The sequence below is a fragment of the Trichoplusia ni genome, chromosome 9 (assembly GCF_003590095.1).
Source record: "Trichoplusia ni isolate ovarian cell line Hi5 chromosome 9, tn1, whole genome shotgun sequence".
Lineage (NCBI taxonomy): Eukaryota > Metazoa > Arthropoda > Insecta > Lepidoptera > Noctuidae > Trichoplusia > Trichoplusia ni.
Window position 1 is genome coordinate 11,189,271 of NC_039486.1, and position 26,922 is coordinate 11,216,192.

A 26,922-nucleotide genomic window follows, 5' to 3' on the forward strand; every position below is an offset into this window, starting at 1 on the left:
CATGATTATTTTGTACGTCACGCCCAAACACGTGTTCTAATAAAAATAACATGAAGTAGAAACATTGTAATCGTAGTTTTTGTTACTAGCTTCGACGTAATTATTTAGTTTGTAATAAATGTAAGAAGTTTTTTAAACTAATAACATAATGTTTACAATAGATGTGCAATCAGACTAATAAGTAATAACTGATGTTTGTTTTAGATATCGGTAAACAGATTGCATAGCAAGCAAGAAGTCTTTGCGTTACAGTGACCTTTTAAACGACTGGCTGGTAGACTAAACAGAAAGATGTTTTGCACTCGAAAAAATAACAAATAAATAAAATCACAAACCGGTCGACGTACAACGTAGTATTCTATGCTAATGCGTTGCTTTTTTTCCTTTTTACAGGGATGTCGAGAAAGATTGTTTAATTTTGAAATTATTATGAGTATTTTGCAAATGTTTAATTACGTTAGCAGCAAATTGTAGCCTGAATTGTGTAGTAATTACGTAACGTCTATTTGTCTTTTCGAACTTTCTTTGATAAAGAAACAAACAACTTAATTCATTAAATCGTTTTGTATTATACAGCAGACTTTAAAAGCGACTCCTATTCAAAGTTATGACAACAATGACAACATTTTTATCAATTAACATTGCGTAATTTTTCGCGGTTTGATTGCTACATATTATTGCTAACAATGGGTAGGTTAGGTACTGGCATGCACTTGTTTACGTGACACTGGCCGCACTGATAACAGTATATTTATGTCGTAAATACATGGCAGCAGTAGGTATTAGTGATAATGATCAGTAGGTATAGGCACAATGGCTGCGGAAATGTGTTATCATCCTGATGGGCACTGCAGTTGAATTAATAATACGTGCTTTTGATGGGCTGAATGACGCCCAGCCTTTTTCATTTAGGGTGGTGAAAAAGGTTTCTTTAATCATATTATCTTTCACGATTTTGTATGGTGTTTTTTGACAAGTTAATAGATACATAGAATCTCATTTTTGATCATTCTAAAATAGATAGCATCTGGAGACACAAGTACTTCATAGTAAAACAATTCATGGGCAGTTCGTTCGATAGGTAGTTCAACGCTGATCTATCATACATGCATAGATATAGCAGCTTGCCGCTCGGTTGTTCTTTATACTCTACATACGGAAGTGCCATATCTATTTAATGCAATGTAGTGTACTGTAGCCAACCGACACTACTTACATCTATGTATGTAGCTCTAATAGGATTCCTATTAGAATGCAACTAGGCGACGACGACTATCATGTAAGAAAGGCACATGTTACCAGGATGTTGGTACAGATGCAAGTATTGTGATGAGATTAATGAACCTACATTGTTTATTTGTACGTGCGTAAGAAGACGGCTTACCTGTTTTCGTTTCAAGGGCAGCTGCTGCTTGAGCGCGACGGGCGGCGCGGTCGCCGGGGTGTCTCGCGCGGCGAGCTCGTCCAGCAACGCATTGCACTTGTCTTTGTCCTGCTCCTCCTCGGCCACCAGCAGGAAGCGGCGCCACCGCGACGAGTCGAAGCCCCAGTGGCACGTGCGGTGCTCCGACTCGTGCGAGTGGCACACGAAGCGGCGCGGCGTGTACAGCGAGCGGCACTCCAAACACTGCACTAGGTTCAGGTCGACGGCGCAGACGCCCCGCGCGCCGCCGAAACACTCGTGGTAGACCCGGAAGCCCGGCAGCTTGTGTGGGCGCGACGCGGCCGGCGCGTGCAGCAGCGCCGCGCACAGCCGCTCCGCGTCCGTCTGCGTGATGAGTCCGCACGACGGGGCCGACTTCGGCAGCACGCCCGTCGACTTCAGCTCGTGCAGCTGCTCCGGAGTGCACCGCGAGCAGTAGATCTGCAGCTCGTCGCACACGCGGTTGATCTGCTCTAACGTGAAGTCCGTCAACACCGAGGTCAGTATCTGCGGCAGGCACAGCCGCCGCTCGCCGCCGACGCTGAAGCACGAGATGGGTTCTCCCTCCAGCAGCGTCTCGCCGCGCTCGCCCAGCACGGTGTCGGGCGCGAGCAGGATCGGCGGCGCGGCGGGCGGCGGCGGCGGCGGCGGAGCGTCGCCGCAGGGCTCTGTGCGCCCGCAGCCCGGGCCCTGCAGGCTGCGCGGCGCGCTCGCCTGGTATGTCTTCAGCACGGAGGTGATGTGCGGCGTCACTACATCCATGTTCGATCACCCCCACTGTCTCTGCGGCTCGGCAGGCGCATGTCACGAGCGAGCCTACGCGCCGGCACGCACGACGCGCTCCGGTCGCGACCGAAACATGTCTGCCGAGCCGAGTGTGCCGTCGCGACGGCCCGGCCGAACGCGCGCTTCTAGCCGCCGGCGTCTCCGCCCCGTCGCCGCACGCACACCCGTGCAAAAAATACGCAAATAACCTCAATTTTTCACAAAATTAATGCACTTTTTACTAAAAACGTATATTACACACTTTGCAGACACAAGATCTATACATTGTCAGCAACCTGTGTTTCAAAATATCGGGTGGCATCGGGTCAAAATGGTACGTAATAGATGCGGACGCGTGAGACTGGGGCGTGGATTCCGGCGACCGGCCGCAGTCAAAGCAGCAGACGGATGGCTCGGCTACTGGAGAGTCTAGCCGGCGCCCCGCGACCCGCGCCCGCGCCCGCCGCCGAGTCACGTGACCGACCTTCCCGTCAAAATATCCAGAATGGCGGCGCGAGCCGCGGACCGCCCGCCGCATAGATTAGGATATTATTCAGATAGCCTAAAATTTATTTATTTGTTAAGAGATTCTAATAAAGCCTAAGCTATTGTATTAATATAATTATAATTCACATAATATTTATTTTTCATAACATAATTGATGATGCTGATAGCTGATGTTTTTTATAGTTATAAAGTTCTCAAATTCTTCACCCACGTTTGTTACCATGCCGTTCTTTCGCCCGCCCGTGCCCCCTGCGTGGGTCATACCGTTTAAACACACCTTCCGTATTCATCAGTTTAACAGTAAGTACACGATACACAAACACGCACGAGGACCTACTGTACTTTAGTTCTCTACTTGGACTATATTTATTTAAAGACCATTCATTTCTAATTATTATTAGTTTTCATTTTCAATTATTTTTTTTTAATTAAAATAAAACAATTTTTAAATAGACTTTCGCGGCCAGTCATTTAGATTTTAGTTCCTAATGATTTGGCCGCTCTGAGGTGTCATAATCACGGGTAGTCCACAACGCTACCAATGCACAATGTTGAATGGGTTGAAACAACAACGTCTTTATAACAATTTTTCATGGACTTGATCATCTATAGGCAACTTACAAATAGTATTACAAAAACTGAAAAACCAACAGAACTAAACGACTGGATTACATTCAAAACGAAGAAAGTGCGATTATTCTATGGAAGAAACAAACGTGTAGGCATAAAATACATAGAACCTCATACCTCTGCGCGTTGTGTAATCAGTAGCACCGCGACACGCGCGGGACGGGCGAGGAAAGAGGGGGGCCGCGGCGCGGGGTGCGGGGAGGGCGGGGCAGCTGCGTCTACTCCGCTCGCTCACAGAGCTCTGTGAAAACTGCTTTTATCGCTACAAATATCACCCATTCAGAACTCAACCTTATTGTAATACTCTGCAAGTCCAATTTCTATTTAACACCATTTCGTTTGCTATAAATTATAGCAAAGACGTTCAAACTTAAGCTTTATCGCGTATTCGTAAAGGTTATTTTGTGTTCTATAGTATTTTGGTGTCTTTGAAGTTTGTGTACATTTTTTTTAGGTACATCACGCCGCGTCCCTGTAGGTGTGGGTACTGGGTAGTATTGTTCTGTCCACAAACAACTTACGGCTGCCAGTAAAAGTACCTAGTGAAAGCTTAGTGCTTACCTAATGATAGAAACCGGTCAAGTTTCCACAAAAGGTATTAGGCAGATAGCAGAAACCGCACAGTCTACCGTTTAAGTACCACCATAGACGATAGTGGCAAAGTCGAGAACGCAAGTTAATAACCGGTAAGGTAACCACCAGCATTGATCTGCACAAGATATAATTTATTAATTAAAAAAAAAACAATTGAAATATTTGGATTTAGCTCACGAGGTTGTCGAGTTGTGGGAGGTGGACTCGGCAATCATTGTCCCGATAGTCGTAAGTGCCAATGGCTTAATAGCCAAGAGCCTCGACCAACATCTTCGGAGGCTCTCGTTGGGCGTTTGGGTCAAGGGTTTGATTCAGAAAGCGGTACTTCCGGACACGGCGCGCATCGTGAGGAGGTTCCTTTCTCTGGAGCCCTGACCACCGGCAGCTTGGGCCCTGTTCCCGTTGCCGGGTGGACACTATTTTTTATATTTTTAAATATATGTTGTTTTTTTTTATATACCTATATTTAAACATGTAATCTATATGTTATATAGTTTAAATAAAAGAATTAATTATACTATTATTGTGTAGCAGTTGCTGGCTACGGTGTTAATCCACGCTGTCAGCTACGCCTATACCAAATTTAATCTGAATGGGCCCAGACGTTTAAACGTAAAGAAGTAACAAACATAAATGCATACAAGTTACTTTATAATACTATGAAGCCTTACAGTATGTTCAAATCTTGTGCAAATGCTAAAATATTTTATTTGTCACATTGAAATTATAGTCACATCATATCCTAAGTCTCGCGGTCCGTCTTGTTGCTACGGCTAACGCTAACATTGACATTAAACTTATGTATATTTTAGTTTACCTGTTGATCTAGTGACTAGGCGACCGAAATAATCGAACCCACGACCTAGAGGTGGTGGGTTCGATTCCCACCCAGGACAATTAATGTTTATTATTATGAATACGGTCATTCGTTCTATGACTGTGTGCAATTTATCTAATATTATCTATAATATTATTATGTACGTTTTAGGCATAAACTCTTGTTTTTTTGTCTAGTACTCATAATACAAGCTTTGCTTAGTTTGAGACTAGGTGGCGTTGTTTGAAATATTACACTACATTATATTTAGGTACCCAGTGTGCCTAATGTATAGTAAAGTAAATGTCAATCCCAATGTGATTTTACACAAACTCGTACAAAACAAATAAATTAGAAAGAGAAAAAAAATAGTTCTTTATTGTTGTTTTGCGTTCGTTTTTGGTCACGCTTTATATTTAAGCTATTTTTTTTTATAATATGTATACCTTCTTATAGTAACTTCAAGATATCTGTTTATCTTTAATTAAATATGTTAGTATGTTAACAAACTAACCAGATGGAGTATAAAAACATGCAGCGATTTAATTTACGAATATCCATTTTATTGTTTTTTTTTTCGGGAAATCCTCATACACTTTCTCCGCCCTGGGCAAGACGGAGAGATAAAGCCAGACTTTTACCGACTTAAACCACCGAACGGAGTGCTTCCTTCCCATGTACTAGGGCCCACGGAATGCGATGCAAACTCCCGCGATAATATACAAATATCCAGCACCAATTCTGCTATTTACAATGGCCGATGAAGGAATGAAAATTGGCTTAAAATAACACTTTTGGCATTTCCTTAAGCATTTTTCCTACACAATAATTGGAAATTTAGTATTGGACGGTACACTCAAGATCAATTCAATGTATTTCCAATTATTGTATTGGCAAAGAAATAATTTCAAATTTAATCAAATTGCCATTCATTCATCGGCCGTTGTAAATAGCAGAATTGGAGCCCTGCTCTATCTTTATTGAAAACTTAGGATCTCCATATTAAAACGGAAGCACGACAAAATTGTCTGGGTTTAAGTGTATAGGTACAGATAGTTTTAAATCTGGATTTCATTTTTTTAATAATTTAATTTGAAAAGTTTGACGTTGATTGTGTATGATTTTTTAGCTTTTTTTTTATTTCACCTTCGCAAAAGCATAAATGTGTGTGTGTAAAATGATTAGAATGCCGATTTGTTTTGTGTGTCATCATCGGGTCATGAATTTCATTAGTAATTTAGACTAAACTTGCCGACCAAGTTGGGTGACAAATAAATTTAAAGATTGGGGAGGCACAACAAAATGATACAACCATCAGAAATACGTCGTCTATGAAAATATGAAAGCAAACTCAAAAATCGAAATGAAAAGTTTTTATTTCAAGTACACCGTTTCTGACTGTAGGTGATGGTTCTAAAGGAGAAGTACTGGCAACAAACTCGACAAGTTACTCTTCTAAGGAGTAACTTAAAAAAAAACATTTGCCCACACAGTTCAAAACATCGTATTTACGCATGCCAAAACTGTCTATTTAATATTTATATTAATTTCTAGCTATGGTTTATGAGAGTTTATCAGCCTGGTGACGGCGCCTCCATTAAAGACGACTCATAAAAATGTTGAACACACCTCGTTCTAAACATTTGCTCTATGAGTATTGGCAGGAGTTTTTCTATCATGTCTATTCCAGGCATAAATCGTAATTATCTATCTTTTGTCAATTCTTAATTAATATTTAATGGCTAGGATGGATGGAAAGTCTATTTCTTTCTTCCAGCCAGTGAAATATCAATTTTATTTTTGTTGTGAATAATTAAATTGATCATGTTGAAATTACTGTTGTCTAATTCCAACTGTCCATTTTTATATAAGGGTATGGTACTGAGATTAAAAAAAGCCTAGCTGGATCTAGACAGCTTTAAGTAAGATTAATTAATTTAAATTTAGCTTTCACGCATCCAGCGAAATCAATGTTGAATGACGTACCATAAACACGAACAATAAAGTTTTGTCATACAAATTCAGAACAGGAAAATGAGGAAACAGAAAATAAAAACTACAAATAGAGGAGTTAGAGACTTGTCGCACACCTACAAATAAAATACATATTTTTAATAATGTCAACAAAATCACTTTTTACACTGGCAGTTTATACAGAAAATCAATTGGTCTATGGTTGGTTTCTACACCGTTCCAGTTAGCAATACTGTGTTAAAAGACATATGGGCTGCTAACAAAATAGATTCAAATAAAGAAAAATTAGAATTGAATGATTCAATCTTCATGTGATAGTTAGTTCATGCTTTTAGTGGCTAATAATTTTAATTTTACGAAACGTTTATAAAGATTTTCTGAGTTTAAATTGTTTATTACATCTAAAATAAAATTATGCTGACCACAAAGTATTCCTAAAATGACCTTAATAAAACATTAAGACCTGGAACGCCTGTTCAATTGTCAAGCATGTCATGCCATTGATTTGATTGTCAGGCTTCTCGGAGGTTTAGTAATCCTATATTTTTTTTGTAAAAGTATTTTCCACCATCATTAAACTAAATAATAGGCGATAGCCTACGTTTGAGTAAGTTATTATTTTTTGTGTCTTTGTTGTTCAATGTTAAAACCGAACTAGATTTACGGATGGCTGTAAGTAAATATTATTGTAATGACTGCATGTTGCGCATTATTTGCAGAGTTTGATGGATCCTTGGGGCAGTGAAGTTGATAAATCTGTGGTTGTTTCGGAGTTTGAAGATAATTTTAAGCCAACTTCCGTGTCCGAGAAGCTATCAGATTCTGAGCAGTATCTCGCTATATTAGGTAATTGTATTATGTTTGGTTTTCATTTCTAATCATATTTTAATTACATCGATAGATATCTATTTGTGTTGTAAGTGGAATATTTTATTACACAATATGACTCAATGTGGGCCGGTTACGAAATATATCGCGGGTCCCGCAGACCGCGCCACACATTCACTACTCGGCTCTCGACTAGTTAAGTACATAGATACCAAGTTCTAAGGTCGTGCGCTCATTTTTTGTCGCTCGCGTGTAGCAAAGAGGTACTACCTATTTTGTTTTTTATTAACATATTAAATTACCTGTGAAGAATTATTTGATTTGATAGTGATTTTAATGCCCGTGTTGTCTTGGCCTATTTTCAGAGCGTAAACTCAAGGCAATCAAATCCAAGAACAAGGTTGTGGATAACTTAGCTGCATATAGAGCTGATTGTATCGACCGGTTGATGCGAGAGGGCTGTGACCTAGATCCTGTTGTTGGTGACACTGAGGCTGAGAAATTGTTACAGGAGTAACTTCTGAATACTATAGACCATTTGTAAGTAACCATGGCAACTTCAGCGTCTTCAATTGTTGATCTGTCAGGAGCTACATACTGCGTCCTGACAGGGGCTTCCCAGGGTATTGGGAGAGCCATTGCGGTTGAGCTCTCAAAATATCTTGGCCCCAAATCTTTAATGTTGCTACTGGCACGTAACAAAGTTGAATTGGCTAAGACAGCAGAGCTGTGCAAGTCACCAAACATCAAAATAGTGTATGAGTCCATGGACTTGTCAAAAGCAAGTGGACCTGAGATGTTTGATGTGATAAAGCGCTCCACAGAAGGATACAAAGTCAGTGACTTTGCTACCACTGTCATCTTCCACAATGTGGGCTCACTGGGCAACTTGTCAGTGGAGACAGAGCGCATGGAGGATGTGGAGGAAATGAGGCAGTACTATGATCTGAATGTTTTTAATGTAATTAAACTGAATACTCAATTCCTTAAGGTATTTGAGGAGATTGAAGACAGAGTTGTTATTGTGAATGTCACATCTTTGTGTGCCATTAAGCCAATGAGTGGTATGGCCAGCTACTGCAGTGGTAAGGCTGCCAGGGAGATGTATTTCAAAGTTCTGGCTGAAGAGAAGAAGCACATGAGAGTGCTCAATTACTCTCCAGGCCCTGTTGAGACTTCTATGATCGACTATGTGCTGGCTGAAACAGTCAATGCTAACTTGAGAGATGTGTTTATGTCATTCAAGTCTCAAGGGGCATTGCTGAAGCCTGAGATCACAGCTAAGAAATGTTTAAAAGTCCTACAGCAGGGCAAGTTCAGCCCCGGTGGCCATGTTGATTATTTCGATGATGAGTAAATCTTTGTCTATCTAAGTAGCTTTCTTACTTGAATATTCGCCAAACTATCAATGTGATTATAAATTATTAGCTTCTATACATTCCTATGATGTCTAAGTAATCTAGATTATTCCATATCAATCTATGTTACAAACTAAGACTGTTTCAGTGTTGAAATCTGTTTAGAAAATAAATGTGTTATTGGTTATAGAATTGTAGAACACACTCATATTTAATGTGGAGTCTTGCTGTGACTAACAATAACCAAATCTTTATATATTACTACAATACAAGTATTGTATTACATATTTATAACTTTTAAAGTGTTCTATGTTCTTAAGCATTGACTTTACTAAATAAATAAATACATGTTATTGCAAAGTTTCTGACAAAATATTAACATAGCATATTATTTGTTAGTGATTTTTAATTGTTAATTTGTCTTGTCTTTAATTATTAAGTAGTTAAGTTTTGTAATTATAGTGTCAAAACTCGCACAACAATCTGAGATATACTTTATGTTATTACTTAGAAATATTAATAATTAATTATAATATGTGTTAATTTATGCACTGTTGTACTTATAAGAAAATTGCTAATTGTTGCAATATGCTTTGGCTAATATTTTGTCTTGACTGTTAGTGCTAGAATCATAGTACACAGCACAATGTTATGAAGTTGGCTAGGGAGCGAGGCCTAGCGCTGTTTGTACTATGATTTAGTGGAGATGAAACATTCATAGTGTAGTAACATAGTTCCTGACATTCCATGACATTACCATGTATCTAGTAGCATATGAATGGAATTCATATTAACAATAAACGCTTGAAATAAATCTTGTTTTTGTTACCCTCACCTTATCTTTATTATTTCACGATATTAATATGAGTTACATTCATATTTTTTTTTTCAAGAATAATTTATTATCATTTTGAACGTTTGACCTTTTAGTTTTGTAGCATGATAGAGAAATATTTTTATTGTGTAATATGTTTCTATGGTATCACTCGGTAAATCACAGTTTGATAAATTACACTTTACACGTCGTTACAAATGCGACCACAATCATTAGAAATAACCAGAACGAAAGTAAATCAAATGTATAAAATTGTCACTTCCTACAAGAACTTATTGGCTACGTAATTTAGAGCAGATTCAAGTTTCATAACACAAGTCTTATCACATTTGTCACATACATGACATTATTATCTATTCTGAGTTGCAAATATAATTAAATACAAAGTAATCTATTTCTAAACAATAAATTCTGCTAGTGCTTATTATTTTATTGATTGTCTGACGTAATTAATAATTGTTTATCATGTTAGAAATTGATTGGAGATGATGTAGGTACCTACTATGAAAGACACCAGTAACTGATAACACTTATCGATATCCGGCTTTTTAGATAAACCGAAGCAGACCAATAAAGACGAAAATTTTAAAAAACAGTTAATAACAGAGGGGTAAAACGTAATTGGAAACTGTTCATAATGTCAGCGCTAGTACTTATAAGACGTCCGTCAGCTAAGCTATGTACCGAAGCACCTGTCTATTTTAATAAGTTCCAAAAAAACGAGAAGTAAAACCTTCGTCCTATTTGGCTCTCTGGCTAAAGTATTGTCTCCCAAGAAGTATTTAGATGAAGAAAAGATACACAAAAATGGATACTATCATCATTGTCCTGAATGATAAGTCACGGCGGCTAGTGTCATACGCGCCAGCCAGCTGTGCAGGACATATCACCTATAGTGCATAAGCGTGTGTGCGCGTGTGTGCAAACGCAGGTGAACTCTCTGTTCCTTTCCCTCGTAGCTCGATGGCCACCACTGAAGTGAGATCAGGCACAATATCCTAGAAAGGACGGAATAAGAAGGTACGGAATAACCGTACCTTCCGAAATTCAAAATGTTCACTATCATTATGATAAAAAGTACGAAATACGACTTGTCTTAGTTTTCTCATACTGTTCGTGGATATTTTGGCAAACAGGTGCCACCTTACCTTGAGTAATGCGAAATCCAACTTCAGACTTTAATTGCCTATCGCTCACCCATTTGCCTTTCTTGGGCTAGCGACGTGAGCAAGCCTTGCGTATACCTACTAGGGCCGCGGTACCCCTTTTGGTCAATCCCGCTGGTATTGTCTGCCTAATGTCTATAATTTGGCCTAAATATTCTCATCTAATGCGATGTTTCCAGCCCCAAACACTAAGTATGCCTTTAGTCTCACAGAGTATCAGTAGAGCATATAGTAATTGAATTACCACTGCCATCGATTCAAAAGCATTCAGACACTAAATCAAACAAGTAAATCACTGAGACCCGTCTATCGCAGTAAACGTAGAAGGGAGACATTGCTCTACATGGCGTAGAGTGCTATCCTCCTTCTATGATGACAAAATATTTAATTTAAGCTGTGGAATGTTGGACATAGCCACATTCCAAGTTACATCTACAAGTGATAGTCTAAAAATACTTTTTAAATGTATTTTTAGGTAGAATGCGCAGTGATGGCCGGTCGTAAGAGTCTGTTCATATTCCTGATGGGTCTGGCGTGGAAATGCCGCTTCAGCATGCCGCTGCTCCTGAGCGGGACGGTGGCCGTCCTCGGCAGGGCTTGGATGTTCCAGATCAGAGTGCATACCGTTCATCGCCTGCATGAAAATGAGGTGAGTTAGGTATGATACCTTTTTTCTGATATTATATTTTTTTGTTGCTTTAGCTCCATCATATTCCTCAAAACCAGTTCCGTTTTACTCATGACATAGATAAGTTTGTCTTGTTCTCATGCTTCTAGGACATTATTTCTATCAATAGAAAGTGATCATAAGTTTAGTACGCAACATATGCAATACATTGATATAGGTGTAAAATTACTGTTGCGTATTTAGGATCAGGTTGCCTCCTGATATATCGCATTCATTGTAATATCTTTCATGCTTTGTTAGTTTGGAAAGTCGGGATTAAAATTGACTACGATATATACCTAAAAAAAAAATAACCTAAGCAAAATTGTACTGCGCAATTCCCACTTCAGTTTTTCCCCTTCAGAAACACCGTGATAGAGAAATCCTATCAAATCGGATTGCACCTTGCTTACTGCTGTATATTCCGTGACTAGATTATCTGATCGGCCTTGCAATGTTACTTGTACGCATGTTATAACACGATTAATGTATTCACTGGAAGTGTCAGTACCAAGTACTGCGTACTAAAGGTATTAAATATGTACTATTTGAGTAATGAAGCTTAACGTTGACATCTACATTTCTCCTGTATTCCTAGTCCCACCACTATTTAACATAATCATGATGATCCTCTTCTTAACCTTTTCCCAACTGTGTTCAGTCGGCTTCTAGGCCAACCGGACGCAGCCCAGTGTATTTTAAAGAAACGACCGCCTATCTGGCCACCTCAACCCAGTTCCCTGGGGAACAGGACACCCAAATTATAATCGTCTTTTGTCATAAGCTTATAATAATTCTTCGTTTATTCAAACATCTGGATCAAGGGCCCAGAACATAATTTAAGTTGAAGTGACAATTCTCGACCGTGGGTGATTTCAGGCTATGATGATGATTTTAAAGATTTACTAGTAGTTAGAAGTTTTTGGCGAAGGTAGCGAAGCTAGGTTCTTATCATCGCAGTTTGACTTTCAAAACGTCAAAACGTTGTGATATTAAAGATGACATTTACTTCCCAGTTGGCATATTACGATGAAGACGAAGAGCAGGACGAGGACGATGGTTCATGGGAAACGGAGTCCACGGACTCCTGGGAGACCATCGTGGAGGAGGTGGCTTACGGATGACGTCACGACCACGACACCTTCTAATAAACACATTAGTTAAAGCGCGTTACGTTCCATGGTCTTTTTAACTAAATTACATAATGGGCGTAGGTTTAATAGTCATTGGCTAAGATTTCTTTGGGAAATTTTACGATTTTTATCGAAGATTGCTAGATTTCGGTTGATTTGTGCATAACTATACTTCCCACCTTCTGCATTAGTTTTCAAACTTAAAGCTATTTTTCTGTTTTTTTTTCTTGAAGACAATTTTCAATGAAGTCTTGTCCTCTTTGATGGCTGCTTTCTAAAGTTACTATTTGAGATAACTGAGTCTGCACATGTTAAACAAGGTTTCTGAAATAAATGAAATCGAAATAACTCTGTATTGATAAACGTCACTTTGTTCATAGCCGTTCTCAACTGTCATGCTGTATCTTGCCTTTATGAAAATGAATGTGGCAAACATTTAGTAAACCTAAAGTTGTTAACCTATAATTGGAGTCTTTTGAACATTTTACATCATAATATTCAATTTGACATCTGTTTTTCAGTTACCAAAGATCTATCTACGCCCATATTTGATCGTGATCGAGACTTATTTTCAATAGGTGTTGGATTTTAAGTTGTAATGCTAGGATCACATAAGTTTGACATTGGTGAAAGGCCGTGCTTAGAAGGGTACCGGCTAAAAAGATCTGTGAGCAGAGGTAACATAGGAGTTTGGCTAAATATTGCAAAGCTTTTTTTATATCAGCCGTATTCAAAAGTGACATTGATATGATTCTGCCGTGAAATTTTTTTCATGACAATTTTAAATTTAAGAATATTTCATCCAGCTAAATGTTGTTTATGAATATGGCTACCAACCTCTTTATTAAAAATGTCGTTTATAGAGTGCGGTTGTACCTTCAACAGTGCGGCCCTGGGATCTATGTATTAATATATTTTTATATTAATTTCTTGTTTGTTTCTAATATGTATATACAGAACCATTTACGGTTATTTTTATTTGATTAAATAACTCCCCCTAATGGGATATGAGATTTGTTTTAATTTTTGATCGCAAGTAGCAAATATTTGTAGTGAATATGATGTGATCTCCTTTTTGTTATGCGAATTGTGACGAAATAACTTTCTTAAATTTTGTTTGAAGGTGGTGGAAATACTATGTAAAATATATTGGTTTGGTAAGCTTCAAGTGAGCGCTTACTGGCAACAAAACTGTAATAGTCTTGCAACTGTCGCAATAAAATTGTTTTATCGGCGACATCCAACCGCTATCATCCAAGTATCGTAGTATCTGGCAAACAGTTTCGTTTTTGTAAGCAGACAGTTTTGTTCCCAGTTTGTGCTAGGGTTAGTTTGAATTTAACGATCCATAAAAATGTTTGTAAAATAATTTGTATCATTATTCAGTAAACTCATGTTTGAAAAATGTATTTTAATTATACTTACCTACATGGTATTTGTTTGCTTCCTATATTTAAAATCAGTACAGTACAATCTGAAATTGTTTAAAGCTCCAAAAAATGTATACCTACCAAAATGACGACCTAATTAGCCAGCTCACAACCCAAAATATTAGGTACTTGCACATGCAAGTATGCAAGACTACATAGTCTAAAGAACACGTTTCTCTACAAAATCAATATACCTATGGTCAGTCAGTAGTCAGTCAGTCAGTCAATTCGAAAAAAAGGTTTTGGTCCTGCCATCCAAATAAGCTTATGGGTATAGTGATGATACAAACGACGGAGAACGAAATACTGCATGTATGTCGTGTCACAAATACATTCACCATCGATAAAAAAATGAATCATCGTAGACATCGTTTCACTACTTCGTTGAACATGCTCGCTAACACACTTCTCTTTAATCTCTCTATCCAACGGTCCAAATTGAATTGCAAACTGAGCTCTGCCATATTTCAAAAAATAAGTTGCTGTTCGTGAGTCTCGTTAAAACTCGAGAACGCCCGAACCGATTTGGCTTATTTTAGTCTTGAAATATTCGTGAAAGTGCAGGGAAGGTTTAAATGGTGAGAAAATACGGAAAAATTGCGGCAGAACAAAAACAAAAACAAAACTGTAAAATAACCACGAGATTGGGTAATACGCGGGTGAAACCGCGGGAAACAGCTAGTTTCAAATAAAATACAGTAATACAAAGCGTACGTTTTATTTTCCTGTACTAAACTGTAAATCTTCGACTGTTACACAATATCAGGTATATAAATTAAAAGTTCACAAAATCGTGACATATAACGGTAAAATACTATAAAATCGGTATATTAGTTCCACCACTAAAATCTTCACAAACTCGGTATGTAAAATAGTTTCAAATTTAATCATTTATTCCCTCAGTAAGTGGGTCCGTACGTTTCACGGAGCACCACTAAGCCGAGTAGTTTTTCGATTTTTTTTCGAAGCAAATTTTGTTTATCTTTTTCCCGTTTGCATGGCAAGTTTGTGTAGCGACAGCAACTGTTTAACTTTTATACATTTTCATAATTTTTATTTCATTTTCATCACCGCGAAAACTGTTACTCTGAGTCATACTTGTAAATTTGGTATGGTTAAGCAGTGTATTCAAAGTAGAGTCTATTGAGTTGTTCGAGGAATATGAATATGAGTACGGTCATAGGCCCTATCTTGCAGTATGTTGGTAGCAGACCACTCCACAGCGCGAGAACACCTTCGTTCTTGATAACATCCCTTAGTACTGACATTTGGGTAATCTGAACGCCTTTTGATGCATTTTGTACTCTGTAAAAAAAAACAAATAGAAGATAAAACAAAAACGCATTCGATGATATTCAAACCATTGAATCACAGTGCCTGCAGTTTCAGAACTGCAGATTATTGCTATGCATTGCCGCGCACCGACTAAATGCGGGGTACGCTGTACGGCGGTTCAAGTTTAGTCAGTAAGAGCCGGTGGCTATGAGGATTCACCTGCCTAACCAAAAAAAGGTTCAGTTTCAAATTTTACTCTCGTCATACCTGGTCTTGACGATGTCCACAGGGAGTGACGCCACGGACGTCACAAACCCTGAGATCATGGCGGCTGCGGTGTGGAGCGGCAAGCCATCGTACATAAACGGCAACAACATTTCTCGGGCCTGAAATATCAACGACACATTTTTGCATGAACTGCATATGACTATATCAGGTCTAGTGGATAGTAGTCATGACTGCTGCACCGCAGGGCGTGGGTTCGTGTGATGAGCACGGTCATAACCGATCATTTGTTCTGTGTCTGGGTGTAATAATCTATAATATGCATATATTTAGAAATATTTAAGTTCGTCTATCAGTTGTCTAGTTCTCATAAAAGTTCGTAAAGTAGTCTCGTCTATGAAAGATGTTGAATGTTAGATTTGCAGGTGCACAGACTACAGACAATCCGGGACGCACTATTTAGACTGTGAAAATAGAACCTATGCAATTATAAGCAGTAACGCACACGCGCGCCATGCACACTTTTTGAGCGCCGCGCGCCGCAGACTCGATCGCACAAAAAGTCTGTCGTCTGCGCTGCACCTTACACATTCATGGTTCTTAATGTATGAATACCTGTGCATAGGAGCCAAGCTGCGCGCCATTCACAACCATAGCCCTGCTGACGGTGGCGCCTCCGCCCTTCCACAGCGTGAAGAGTCCTTCCTCTCGCGTTATCCTGTTGTCCAATAGTCACTTATTAACTCTAAAATCTAGGTTGAGATTGGTTATCAACTGGAGCAAGCTAACAAGCTATTGTAGACATGTTGAGGGGTGTTATACGCTTAACTTGTCTGCCTTTGTGGCATTATGCCGCCCTAACGAATTGAGCGATTTAAATTTTGATTTGTGAGTGTTCTTTGCCATGTTTATAAAAATCGTTCGAGCCTTTAAAAATGTTGTAGGGGTAAAAAGATTTTACCGTCGGGAACTTCTAAAATGTTTAATTTTATCTTATATGCGGAAAATAGAAATCTTCACTTGTGCTAAAATAAAATTAGATACTCTTAAAACATTAAAATAAAAACTAAAAACCTACTTAAAACACAGTTTTGAACTAGATTCCTAAATCGGAGGTTACGCAATGATTTTTTTTCAACAACTTTGTCTGAACGCGTTGTTCGACTGCTACATCAGACAATATGTGTTAACAACTATTATCCTACATTTTCTACCATGAGTTTAGTTAATATTGGACCTGGCGAGGGCGTTGAACACATTTTTGTAGTTCCTCTTTTTCTCGGGCGGTAGCCTCCCGTCAGCTGTCATTCGGATGAGCGCTACCTCGGCCGGGGTGCCGATGAACGCACCGATACCTCCCGCAATCATTCCTATTACTATTTTCGTTGGAAATGAAGGCTGCCCCCATTTGCTAAAAAACGTACAAAGTTTATTAAAATGCGATTTTTAAATAATTTACAGAATAATGTCACAAATAAATGAATCCCGTGAAGTAGGATCTCGTTTTACCCTTTATGTATATCAAACAGGCCGTTGAAGACGCCAAGCCTTCCAGTTGTGTAGGTGGCCTGTCTGAACAGAGCGGCGGAAAGGCCCACGTAGAAACCAAAGAATCCTTCGTTCTTTAAGATCTGGCCGGCTACGGTGAACACAGACAGATTCCTGCCAGCCGGACCCAAGAGCTGCATGCGAGTCTTTAGCAAGTCAGCGGGCTGGACGCAGCAAATTGCCAACATTCTGCACAAAAATATATGAAGTAACTTAGTATAAAATAACAAAACACTATTAGTCTCATGTATGTGATCTTAGTTAGATACTTAGATCAGAGTGCTGGGCGACAAAAGGGATGAATGAAAGACAATTGCATGCAGCAGAGATGAGAATGTTAAGAGGAATGTGTGGTGTTACGAGAGCGGATAGAGTAAGAAATGAGTATATAAGGGGAAGTTTGAAAGTGGCACCGGTTACAGAGAAACTACGTGGTAACCGGCTGTCATGGTATGGCATGGTATGGCATACAGGGCATGTTATGCGGAGGAATGAAAATCATGTAAGGAAGGCGTGAAGCATGGATGTGGATGGATATAGGGGAAGAGGACGACCAAAGAAACGATGGATGGATTGTGTGAAAGACGATATGGCTGTAAAGAGTGTTTCGTGTGAGATGACGGCCGATAGGAAGGTATGGAAGAAGATGACATGTTGCGCCGACCCCAAATAAAATAATTGGGATAAGGGCAGGGGAATGATGATGATGAATGATGTATGTGATCTTAGTTACGCTTCTAAAGACTAAAAAAGCGAGGGAAAGAAAAGTCAAAGATCCAATCAACTACGCACAAATTTATTTTGTATGATGTACTTGGATTTTTGATGGCAAAGTGTCTGTCAAAGCGTCGGTATTTTTTGTGATCGCATGGATGCTTTTGTTATGAAAATAACGCGGACTCTCTTACCCTGAAGATCCACCGATGATGAAGTTCATGTATCCAGGCATTACCCGTTTGGGCTTGGGGGCGGCTTTATCGTCTGGTTTCGACATTTTTGCGGTTTGTTTGTATTTTGTTGTGGGTATAAAACATAGGGGATGAGTATTTTTTTTGATTTTTTACTTCATTTCATTAAAAAAAATCCGGTCCATGTCGCTACTTTTGACTTCTGGTTTGATTCTGGTTTTGTTTGATATGTTTCCAATTGTCATTTTATGACATGCAGCCAGTTCGTGATTATTGTAATAATGAGGTTTTAGTTTATTGTGTTTATGATTAAAACAATAAGAACCAATATAAATAAGAATGGAACAGTTAGTGGGCGTTTGACCTGAGTGAAGTAGAGATCCTAATGATTCAACTGATAAAACTGAGAAAATACTTATGAAACCAACTATGTAACAGATTGTTTTGTTTTATTTATTATACATTACTCAAGAATAACGCCATGCAGTTTCATATTTAATGTGCCTTAACTTACAGTTATTTTTACCTACTGTGTTTCTGTCCCAATATTACATTGATTTGGCTATCTTTGCCTGCGACTGCGCCATTATAAGCTAGTGCTAATTGAGAAGTTACAACAAGCTACAACAAGCTGCTCCCGTTCATGCATATGACGCCTGTGACAACCATTACCATATTATTAGAGGGAAGGAAGTGACCCGGCTCACAACTGAGGGAGGAACCGCAGGCATAGACAACTAAGGGAGTCTGCCGTAACAGCTGCCAGTTGTAACTCCTTAAAAGCGGTTTCAAGGATGCTTCTACTGACAGAGTAAATACACCACCATGTTCTACACGGGGCTTGAAGTCGCAGTAGCTATCGCCGATTGTTTTCAAGGTGTCATTAAATTAAAATTAAAACACAGGGTATTTGCACAAATATTTATTAATAATGTTTTTGTAAAAGATTTCCCCATTGCAACTCTCTGGTGAAATCTTGGTCCAGGTAAGTGAATATTGAAACAAACGTTATAAGTAAAATAATAATTAGTAGTAACAGTACCTATTAAGTTAAACCTTGCGACTACACGCACTATTAAAGTCGCTTCACAAATTTAACCACAAAGTTCATCGACCGGGAGTTAAAATCTTTCCATTATACTCGTCCCTAAGTCTAATATTTATTTTTCTGCTTAGTCTTTTCTCAAATTATGCTAATCTATGAGAATTATAATGAGTCTCCAGTGGGTTCACCTTCGCATTGTAAGCTTGGCAGGTAAGGTTGGCCCGGAGCGGTGCGCCGCGTGTTCACTGCATCACTGCACCACCTTGACTAGCGCGATAGACGCTGGTTAAAGTTCTACGAACCAAACCAACCATAACAAACTGCTTGATAAAATAGCCGGACACTAAAGGTTTGGCTTAGATAAAATTATTGGAAGTCACTGGTGACTCATATGATTTGAGAATTAGAATTTCTAGTGTACTCGATCATCTGACAAAACTGGATAGTGTTAGAAAATTAATTTGGACGAATTTCAGCAGATTTATAAAAACAAATAATATAAAGGCCGTTACAAATTCAAGTTTGTAGTGTAGGTAAGAGTTACCGGTAGACAGGATCTTGCGAAGGTCAAGCTTGCAGTAAAGCTCGTACGGCCTCATCGTGCTAGGCTTAAATATCTGTCCTATTATCTCCACAACCTACGGAAAATTTCGACGCAGGTAACAGCCATCATTCTGTACAAATATGTATTGCATTACTAAGTATCACAGTACTGAAGACGTTAAGGACGTTATTTTTAACTACAATATTCATGTGATACGGCTTTGATTACTTCATTAACAAGTTTTGATATCCTTAGAAATGGCAAAGACTATAAAAATAGCCACACAGCTGGTCTGCGACAGTTCGTCGTCTTGCAACCATATTCATACGCCACGGTTAAATAGGTAAGTATCTTATTTGGTAACTGAAAAACTTGTCAACATTCCTGGTGACCGACTTGGGTTTCTATGCTGAGTGTCTCTCAAACCGTGGGTACATCGCAGAGTAGCCCTCTTACCCTGAAGTTCCACCGATGATGAAGTGCATGTACAAAGGCATAACTCGTTTGGGTCTGGTTTCCTTGGCGTCGGGTTTCGACATTATTGCAGTTTATTGTGGGTATAAAACATACTGTGTGGTTTTTTTTATATTCACTCCATTTCAATAAGAAATCCGTAGTATTTACTTTTGACTGCTGGTTTTGATCGATACGTTTGTATTTGTCGTTTCATGTCATGATGTGTCCAATTTTTGATATTCACAACAATGAGGTTTCTGTACATGGCGTTTTGGATACAGTACATAATGTCTTTGGGATAGAGTGATAAAAAATCAAAATGAAACACAGATATTCGAATCAATATTTTATTAATTAAGTTCTTACAAAAGATATCACCATTGCCACTCTTCGGTAAAATCTTGGTCTGTAGGGAAGTGCCTCCTGGAACAAACGTACCTACTTAAAACAAATATTTAATAATTCATACTATCAATAACTTCTAGGCCAACAGGTTTCAGATTTTCAACATTAGTTTACTTATATGTAATTCTTACACTAACAGTCAAATTACCAAACTGATGCTTTAAAAAATCATATTATTAATAAGAAGTTAAAACTTGCGTATACCTACTAGCTTTACCAAATAACATACAAACGTCAATAACCGGGCGTTCAAAACTTTCCTTGACAGTCATAACGATGCCACCGTGGTGACTACACTTCTTTTGTCTAGACTATTTTTAAGTCGATTGTAGGAGATTTTTAAGAGAATTTTATGGAACTTTGGTTGTTTATTTAGAAATAAAGGTTTTGTTTTGCAATATTTGAAAGGTTGCGACAGCACACGCGATTTGATACGTTTGCTGCCGCAACCCAACACCTAGGGCGGATGCGCAGAAGTATATGAATACAATAAAAGTGGGTTTGGTTTGCATGGGTAGAAGAGAGGTTCACCTCCTGACAGTGGGTGTGGCGGGTGAGGCGGGCGAGGCAGGTCCCGAGCGGCGCGGCGGCGTGCGCGTGCGCGGCGAGCCCGGCGTGCGTCGCGCTACCTCACCTAGCAGCGATAGACATGAGCGCGACAGGCGCTGGCTGAAGTTCTACAAAACAAACTAACCATCACAACCTACTCGACTTGTGATAGTGTCGATAGCGCGAAACTGACGATTTACGATTTTTTTCCCCTAGATAGTTCCTCAACACTATTTACGCATATCATTTGATATTCGATGATCTACTTTTGATGTATTCGAAATTTACGGTCTATGGAAATTAAAAAAAGGCATGTTCCTACTGAATTTGACAACATTAGGTATCTAGAGACACATGTTTGTAGCCACTAAAATAGATAGTGAAAATAGGCATTAAAATATGCCCTGAATAACAAAAATGCTAAAGCTACTAACAACTTGAACTTTTCTTTTAAGAATGCTAAACAGAGATTTTTTGTTACAAAGTGTATTATATTATTACCGGTAAGCAGGATCCCTTCATCTCGCGAAGGTCGATCTTCCGGAAGAGCTCGCACAGCAGCAGCTCGTGCAGGCTCGGCGTGCGAGGGCTGAAAATCTGCTCTATTATCTCCACAACCTGCGGAATTACGAATCCTGAGATCTCCTGTAACTCAGGGAGCACAATAAAACTCTGCTTTTGCGACTGTTTATGTGTCTTTGTTGGAAATCCTACCGATCGAGATACCTATTGACTATAATTTTAACCTTAATCCTTAGAGGTCCACAAACTACCCGTTTTCCCCAAAGAGGTGGATGTCCATAAAGTCCCGATGTCTAAAAAAAGCGATAGCACTTACATTTGGATAATTGGGTAGCAGGTCAGGTAGGAGCGAGAGGTCGATCTCTGCGCCGGCGCACATCTCGAACAGCACGTGACCCAGAGATAAGGCCTCGACGTGCTCCAGCTGCGCCGCCAGCGCTATCGGACATCTAGGTTGGGCGCCTATCAGGGTGTTCTCCAAGCCACATATCCTGGAGATTAATTGGAATTGTTATTGCTTCAGATGAGGTTGTTTTACTGTTTGTGTTCTAATAAAGGACAAAAGTTTATGCCCTCGAGTTAAATTTAATGAATTATTTAAGTAAGTAATTGGCGGAATCGATTGTTTATACTAAGTTTAAAGTAAAGTAAGTTGTTAATTTTAACCCTCTTACGCCAAATCGCTTATCTATCAATGAGTCGATTGAACGTTATCCGTTATATGATCTGATCTGAGATTCTACTTCTGTCCCACGGTGGGTGCCAATTATTCTTATTGGCGCCCAAACATGGGTCAGATCTTACCGTGCGACTCCGTTTTGGACGACAACATTCCCTGAATGTAAGTGGCGGAAAGGCGGAAACCCTTTCTCCTTGAGGAAGAGCAGTCCCTCTAGCATCTGGCGTCCGAACCTGGCCACCTGCCACGCCGGGAGCCCCGTGCCCGCTGTGCCGTATTTACGGCTGTACTCGTCATTCCACGTACTCTGTAGAACATGCAAAATTTTACTACTCTGTTTAAAATTAAGTTGAGAGATAGAAGGAATCCCACAGTAAGTAATGTAATCCTAGTCCCACGGAAGTTTCTACAAAAATTTAGTCCCATATGCATGACAACACATGCCCAGCGCGGGGACTAAACCCACAACACATCTCATTCATTGGGTCGGTTGTGATGCAGTTATTAATAATGGAATAGTTTTAGAGCTTCATTTAAATTGCTATAACGATGTAAGTCGCACTCAAAGGAAATTCAATTTCGGGCGCAAGATCTAATTGGAAACAGCATACCTTATAGATAAGATCTTTCAAGCTCCCTCTAGCGTTAAAAGGCAGTACTGTAAGCGCGTGTCCATTACACAGCTCCAAGTCTAGAACGGGGTAGATATAGGGGTGATGCAGGGCGCGGAACAGCTCCATGATGAGACCCTTGGAGCGGTCACCCTGCTCGATAGGGCATTTTGATGTTAACGGCATCTGGAAGGTAGAGTGAATTGCGGATAACTTTGTCTAACAAGACCAGACATTTTTAAAAGAATCAATTCAATTCTTCTAATCGATTCGTCGTTTGTGTAATACGAAAAGCATACAGTGAACGAAGCCTTTCCTTTTGTATCCGTTGTTGTGCGAGAGAGAAAGATGGTCTTAAATATACTTACGCCCAATCCTAAAATGCAATACAGCTTCAAGTATTAAATCAACCAACAAGTTAGGTACTTATGTATATCAAGAGTCTTAAAGTTACCTGATGAACATAGAGGGCTAATAATGGCGTCGATAAAATTGTGTTACTGTAGAAATTAGAAGCTTACCAACGTAAGAAGTCTGTCAGTTTTGATAGAATTGTCGTGTATAGCAAACCAGTGTTTGTTGAGCCGGCATCCGATGGAAGCCAGGGGAGAGAGCAAATCATATCTGTAAAACAACAAGTTCGTTATAAAAGATTTAAATTTATCACATATTCACAGTAATGCCATACACTAAACCTACCTTGATGACTGTTGTAAGTACTCAGTACATATGGCCAATGCTGCTGAACTTTCCATAGATCGATCGCCGACTCTACAAAACATAGAATATGATTTGCACATGGATGGATATTTCTGCAAAGGGGCCAGATACAGGATACTTACAAGTAACATATGAGTAACTAAGCGTAATCATAGCACTCAGTCAGGAAAAGGATTTTGATAATACAGAATAACAGAATCACACACAATACCAAGTTTTGGACAGTTATGACTTGAACGTACAGTAAAAAAACGAACGAACGTTAAAAAAGTATACAATCGTAAACTGAAATCTAAAGTTAAAAATCTAAATCTTCATCAAATCTTCTTATTCCAAGGAGCTAAAGGTTGAAAGAAGTACCTGGGTGAGGCTGGAGGCTCCATCGGTGATGACTTCCCTGAGCCGGTGCCGATCAGGGACTTGTTGAACAGCAGCTTGGCTAGAGAGTCTATCTTCTGGGCCACCAGGGGCGCGCGCTCAGAGTTCTCTTCTACAATAGTACAGAGCATTAGATGCAACTAGGGTAGGAGTCATTGGAAGTTTACATCTTGAAATAAGGGATAGTAGACTATTCAACATTGGAATAGTTTTGCTCGTGCGACTACTAGCTGGATCTAATTAAGGTTCTTCGTGGAGCTGATCGTACGCGACGGATGTTAAGCATTACTACTATACGTGTGTTTTGACTATTTACCCACTACCCAAAAAAATATGTCCACAATCATATGCGTCGAAAGAAAATGCTCGAATATAATATGAAAATGACAAGTCAAAGTCACGTAAGTAACTTATATTAAAGAAATGTACTATCGACATTAATCTGCTGCTACACGAGCTACTTATAAAGTGAAATAATATCTCGTTATGTAATAAGTGACTCACGTGATTGACTACGATATAACAGAAGTAAAAAATAATAGATAGAGTTCTATTGACTATGGCGTTGAAGTTTAGGTAAATGTTTTTGACGGAATACAAGAAAATCATGTAGCACGGTGTAAGTGCAGTGCAGTCAAAGAATGAAATGCGAATAATAATGATTTGTCGATAGCTAGATGTTATGAATGCAAAGTTTTACGAATGAAAAGTAGCTTATTGTGTAAATTGCATAAATTTTCGTTCTCTTTATAGGAATTTTGGACCAAAAAAATATTAAAACAGTATTTATTTACGCGTTGAAATTCGCGCGTATTATGAATTATTTAAGAGGCTTCTCCGTCTGTCCCAATAGACGTGATTGCTAGGGTTTCTAGAAACTAAAGACCGCAGAAATATTAGACGTAACAAAAACACTAGATAAATTGATTTATTGTTTATTGAGTCGGTGAACACTCTTAGCTTTGAGTAAGATATAATAAACAATGAAAATAAGAGCTGTCACTGCCTAAAATGTCTTCAACAGATTTGATGAGCCAGTGTCACGTGTAAACAGACGCAACATTCGCATTTTGTAGTAGCAGTAAAAGAACAATCGACATTTTTACATTTAACTGACCCAGCAAACGTTGTTTTGCCTAATAAATTATTTCTAGTTGTATGTATTTTTTAATGCCACACTATAAGAAAATAAAAACAAAAAAAATTGCCCAAAAAATATATTTTTTTATTTTATTATTTTACTTAGGGGTATGAAAAATAGATGTTAGTCGATTCTCAGACCTACTGAATACGCATATAAAATTTGGTAAAAATCAGTTAAGCCGTTTCGGAGGAGTACGGTAACTAGATTCTCTTTGACGGTAACTAACATCGTGACACGGGAATTTTATTACATTTAATGTATCTACGTGTTATGTTGTTTTAGAAGTATCTATTCTACTTATGTTAGTGCTTATTCTAAATAGAAAATAAAGTTAAATACTTGAGCTACAAGCACACGACGACCCGTCGACATCGTCCTGCTTCCCGGCCTCCGCTTGCGATAGCGAAAAACGAAAACGAAATATAAACTACTTGCAGGACATCAACAGCAAAGAATAGAGAACTAGAAGAAGAATGGCTAGCTAAAGAAGAAAATCTAGCGGGAATCAACTATAGGTTTTCTCAAAGAACAATCTGTAATCAGTAATTACCAACCCTTCAAGAGTAGTGACGTTTAAACAATCCCTTACGTCAATTAAGAACGCTTAAATGTATATAAATGACATTTGGATAAATTTCGATTCGTTTAAGATTCGATCCATTTCTATCAACGGGAAAGACTGTTAAAATGTCGCTTGCCTAAAAAAATGATTAAAGTAAAAGTAATTTTTCTGTAAGCTTGAAAACAAAACTAGCCGATAGTTAGGCTCATTTTTTTTTCTTCTGTTGACTGAGCATGGATATCCAGAACCTTGTTGTGGTAGAGACAACACAACATTAAAGAGCGACTTTTGAATGACTGACGTTTTTGAGCACGGTGGTTAAATTACAATTTATTTTTATAACACTTTCTATCATCCATAATTTAACAATATAATTCTTACCTTCACTCTCCTCTCTGTCCGTGGAAACGGAGCGTATTCTGAAGGCGTTCCGTTTGTTGGCAGCTGCGATGGACTCCGGGTTGAGTTCGGCAGCGGACTGCGCCCGGCGGCAGGCCCCGCGGCGCTTCTTCTTCCTGTAGCTGGTCCGCGGCCGCTCCTGGTAGAACCTGTCGTGGCCTGTCGTCTCCGGCTCCTTCTGCTCCTTACCCTCGTTGTTCGCCTTCATATGCTGGTACAAGTTGAACATCTTCGCTGATTTCCGTAATACGCACAATCTAAGCTTCTCAAACTTATGTTTCATCAATGCGTGAAACTGTACGTTTTACTCTTCAATTCGAATTCGAATCATCACGAAAACTTTGAACACTTTAAAATTACTTTTGATGACGTAATTCTTGGACTTTTTGCGAATTAATTTGTTTAATTAATTTGGTTGTAAAGGCTGACATTAAATGTGTGTGGAGTAGAGGGCGGTAGCGCGGTGACTCTCTCAACTATGTCAATAGTGACTAATTGAAGTCCCACAAGTGCGGTATTAGCCGACTACTGGCCCACGTCGATATTTATTACCCCGATGCTAGTCTTTTACCAGTATCTATGAGTTTCATGTATTTAATCCAATACGTATTGAATATATTATGTTGGTAGTAATAAAGTACTCTTTTATTTAAGTATGCGGTTAACAAGTCTTCATTGTAATTGGTTTCAACGAACAATTTGATATCTATCAACATGTATGTACCAGCCTTATTTTAATTTGTCGTCCTACATACGATCTCATCTTATTTGACCCCGTGTTTATGCAGAAGCTACGCTGTAGTTGATATAACAAGTGTAAATGCT

The 26,922-nt window shown here is 38.9% G+C and overlaps 5 protein-coding genes and 1 long non-coding RNA gene across 9 annotated transcripts in view; 1 reads left to right on the top strand and 5 right to left on the bottom strand.

The window, feature by feature from the left end:
- LOC113497437 (ski oncogene) overlaps positions 1 to 2,744 on the bottom strand; it is a 59,664-nt gene extending 56,920 nt beyond the window's left edge. The window contains exon 1 of the mRNA XM_026876990.1: positions 1,385 to 2,744. Coding sequence (XP_026732791.1) covers positions 1,385 to 2,185 — 801 coding nt within the window. The 5' untranslated portion in view covers positions 2,186 to 2,744. The remainder of the gene's footprint in view (positions 1 to 1,384) is intronic.
- Positions 2,745 to 7,195: 4,451 nt separating this feature from the next.
- Positions 7,196 to 14,102, top strand: LOC113497302 (sepiapterin reductase). 4 transcript variants are annotated; one of them, XR_003400885.1, is made up of 5 exons: positions 7,200 to 7,317; positions 7,430 to 7,556; positions 7,904 to 8,078; positions 11,373 to 11,555; positions 12,581 to 14,102. XR_003400885.1 is itself a non-coding variant. In XM_026876799.1 (3 exons), exon 3 carries the CDS (start codon positions 8,089 to 8,091, stop codon positions 8,893 to 8,895), a length of 807 nt encoding a protein of 268 aa, XP_026732600.1. In that variant the 5' UTR covers positions 7,196 to 7,317; positions 7,430 to 7,556; positions 7,904 to 8,088; the 3' UTR covers positions 8,896 to 9,710. The 4 variants fall into 4 exon arrangements, 1 of the variants encoding a protein (XP_026732600.1); XR_003400886.1 differs by having other exon boundaries at positions 11,377 to 11,546; XR_003400884.1 differs by having other exon boundaries at positions 7,201 to 7,317; positions 11,373 to 11,546.
- Positions 14,103 to 14,829: 727 nt separating this feature from the next.
- Positions 14,830 to 18,321, bottom strand: LOC113497301 (mitochondrial 2-oxoglutarate/malate carrier protein-like). Its single transcript, XM_026876798.1, has 6 exons — positions 18,084 to 18,321; positions 17,137 to 17,364; positions 16,865 to 17,038; positions 16,243 to 16,345; positions 15,670 to 15,788; positions 14,830 to 15,432 (listed from the first exon to the last, which is right to left on the bottom strand). Exons 1-6 carry the CDS (start codon positions 18,167 to 18,169, stop codon positions 15,243 to 15,245), a joined length of 900 nt encoding a protein of 299 aa, XP_026732599.1. The 5' UTR covers positions 18,170 to 18,321; the 3' UTR covers positions 14,830 to 15,242.
- Positions 18,322 to 18,990: 669 nt separating this feature from the next.
- Positions 18,991 to 20,381, bottom strand: LOC113497515. The gene is made up of 2 exons (XR_003400898.1): positions 20,129 to 20,381; positions 18,991 to 19,802 (listed from the first exon to the last, which is right to left on the bottom strand). It is a non-coding gene; the product is annotated as an uncharacterized LOC113497515 (long non-coding RNA).
- Positions 20,382 to 20,913: 532 nt separating this feature from the next.
- LOC113497734 (slowpoke-binding protein) lies at positions 20,914 to 23,810 on the bottom strand. The gene is made up of 7 exons (XM_026877429.1): positions 23,594 to 23,810; positions 23,416 to 23,518; positions 22,895 to 23,080; positions 22,409 to 22,590; positions 21,921 to 22,095; positions 21,584 to 21,700; positions 20,914 to 21,210 (listed from the first exon to the last, which is right to left on the bottom strand). The coding sequence occupies exons 1-7, from the start codon at positions 23,743 to 23,745 to the stop codon at positions 21,061 to 21,063; spliced, it is 1,065 nt and encodes a 354-aa protein (XP_026733230.1). The 5' UTR covers positions 23,746 to 23,810; the 3' UTR covers positions 20,914 to 21,060.
- Positions 23,811 to 25,917: 2,107 nt separating this feature from the next.
- On the bottom strand, positions 25,918 to 26,859 carry LOC113497735. The gene has a single exon (XM_026877430.1). It carries the CDS (start codon positions 26,378 to 26,380, stop codon positions 25,973 to 25,975), a length of 408 nt encoding a protein of 135 aa, XP_026733231.1. The 5' UTR covers positions 26,381 to 26,859; the 3' UTR covers positions 25,918 to 25,972.
- Between the last annotated feature and the right edge of the window lie 63 nt (positions 26,860 to 26,922).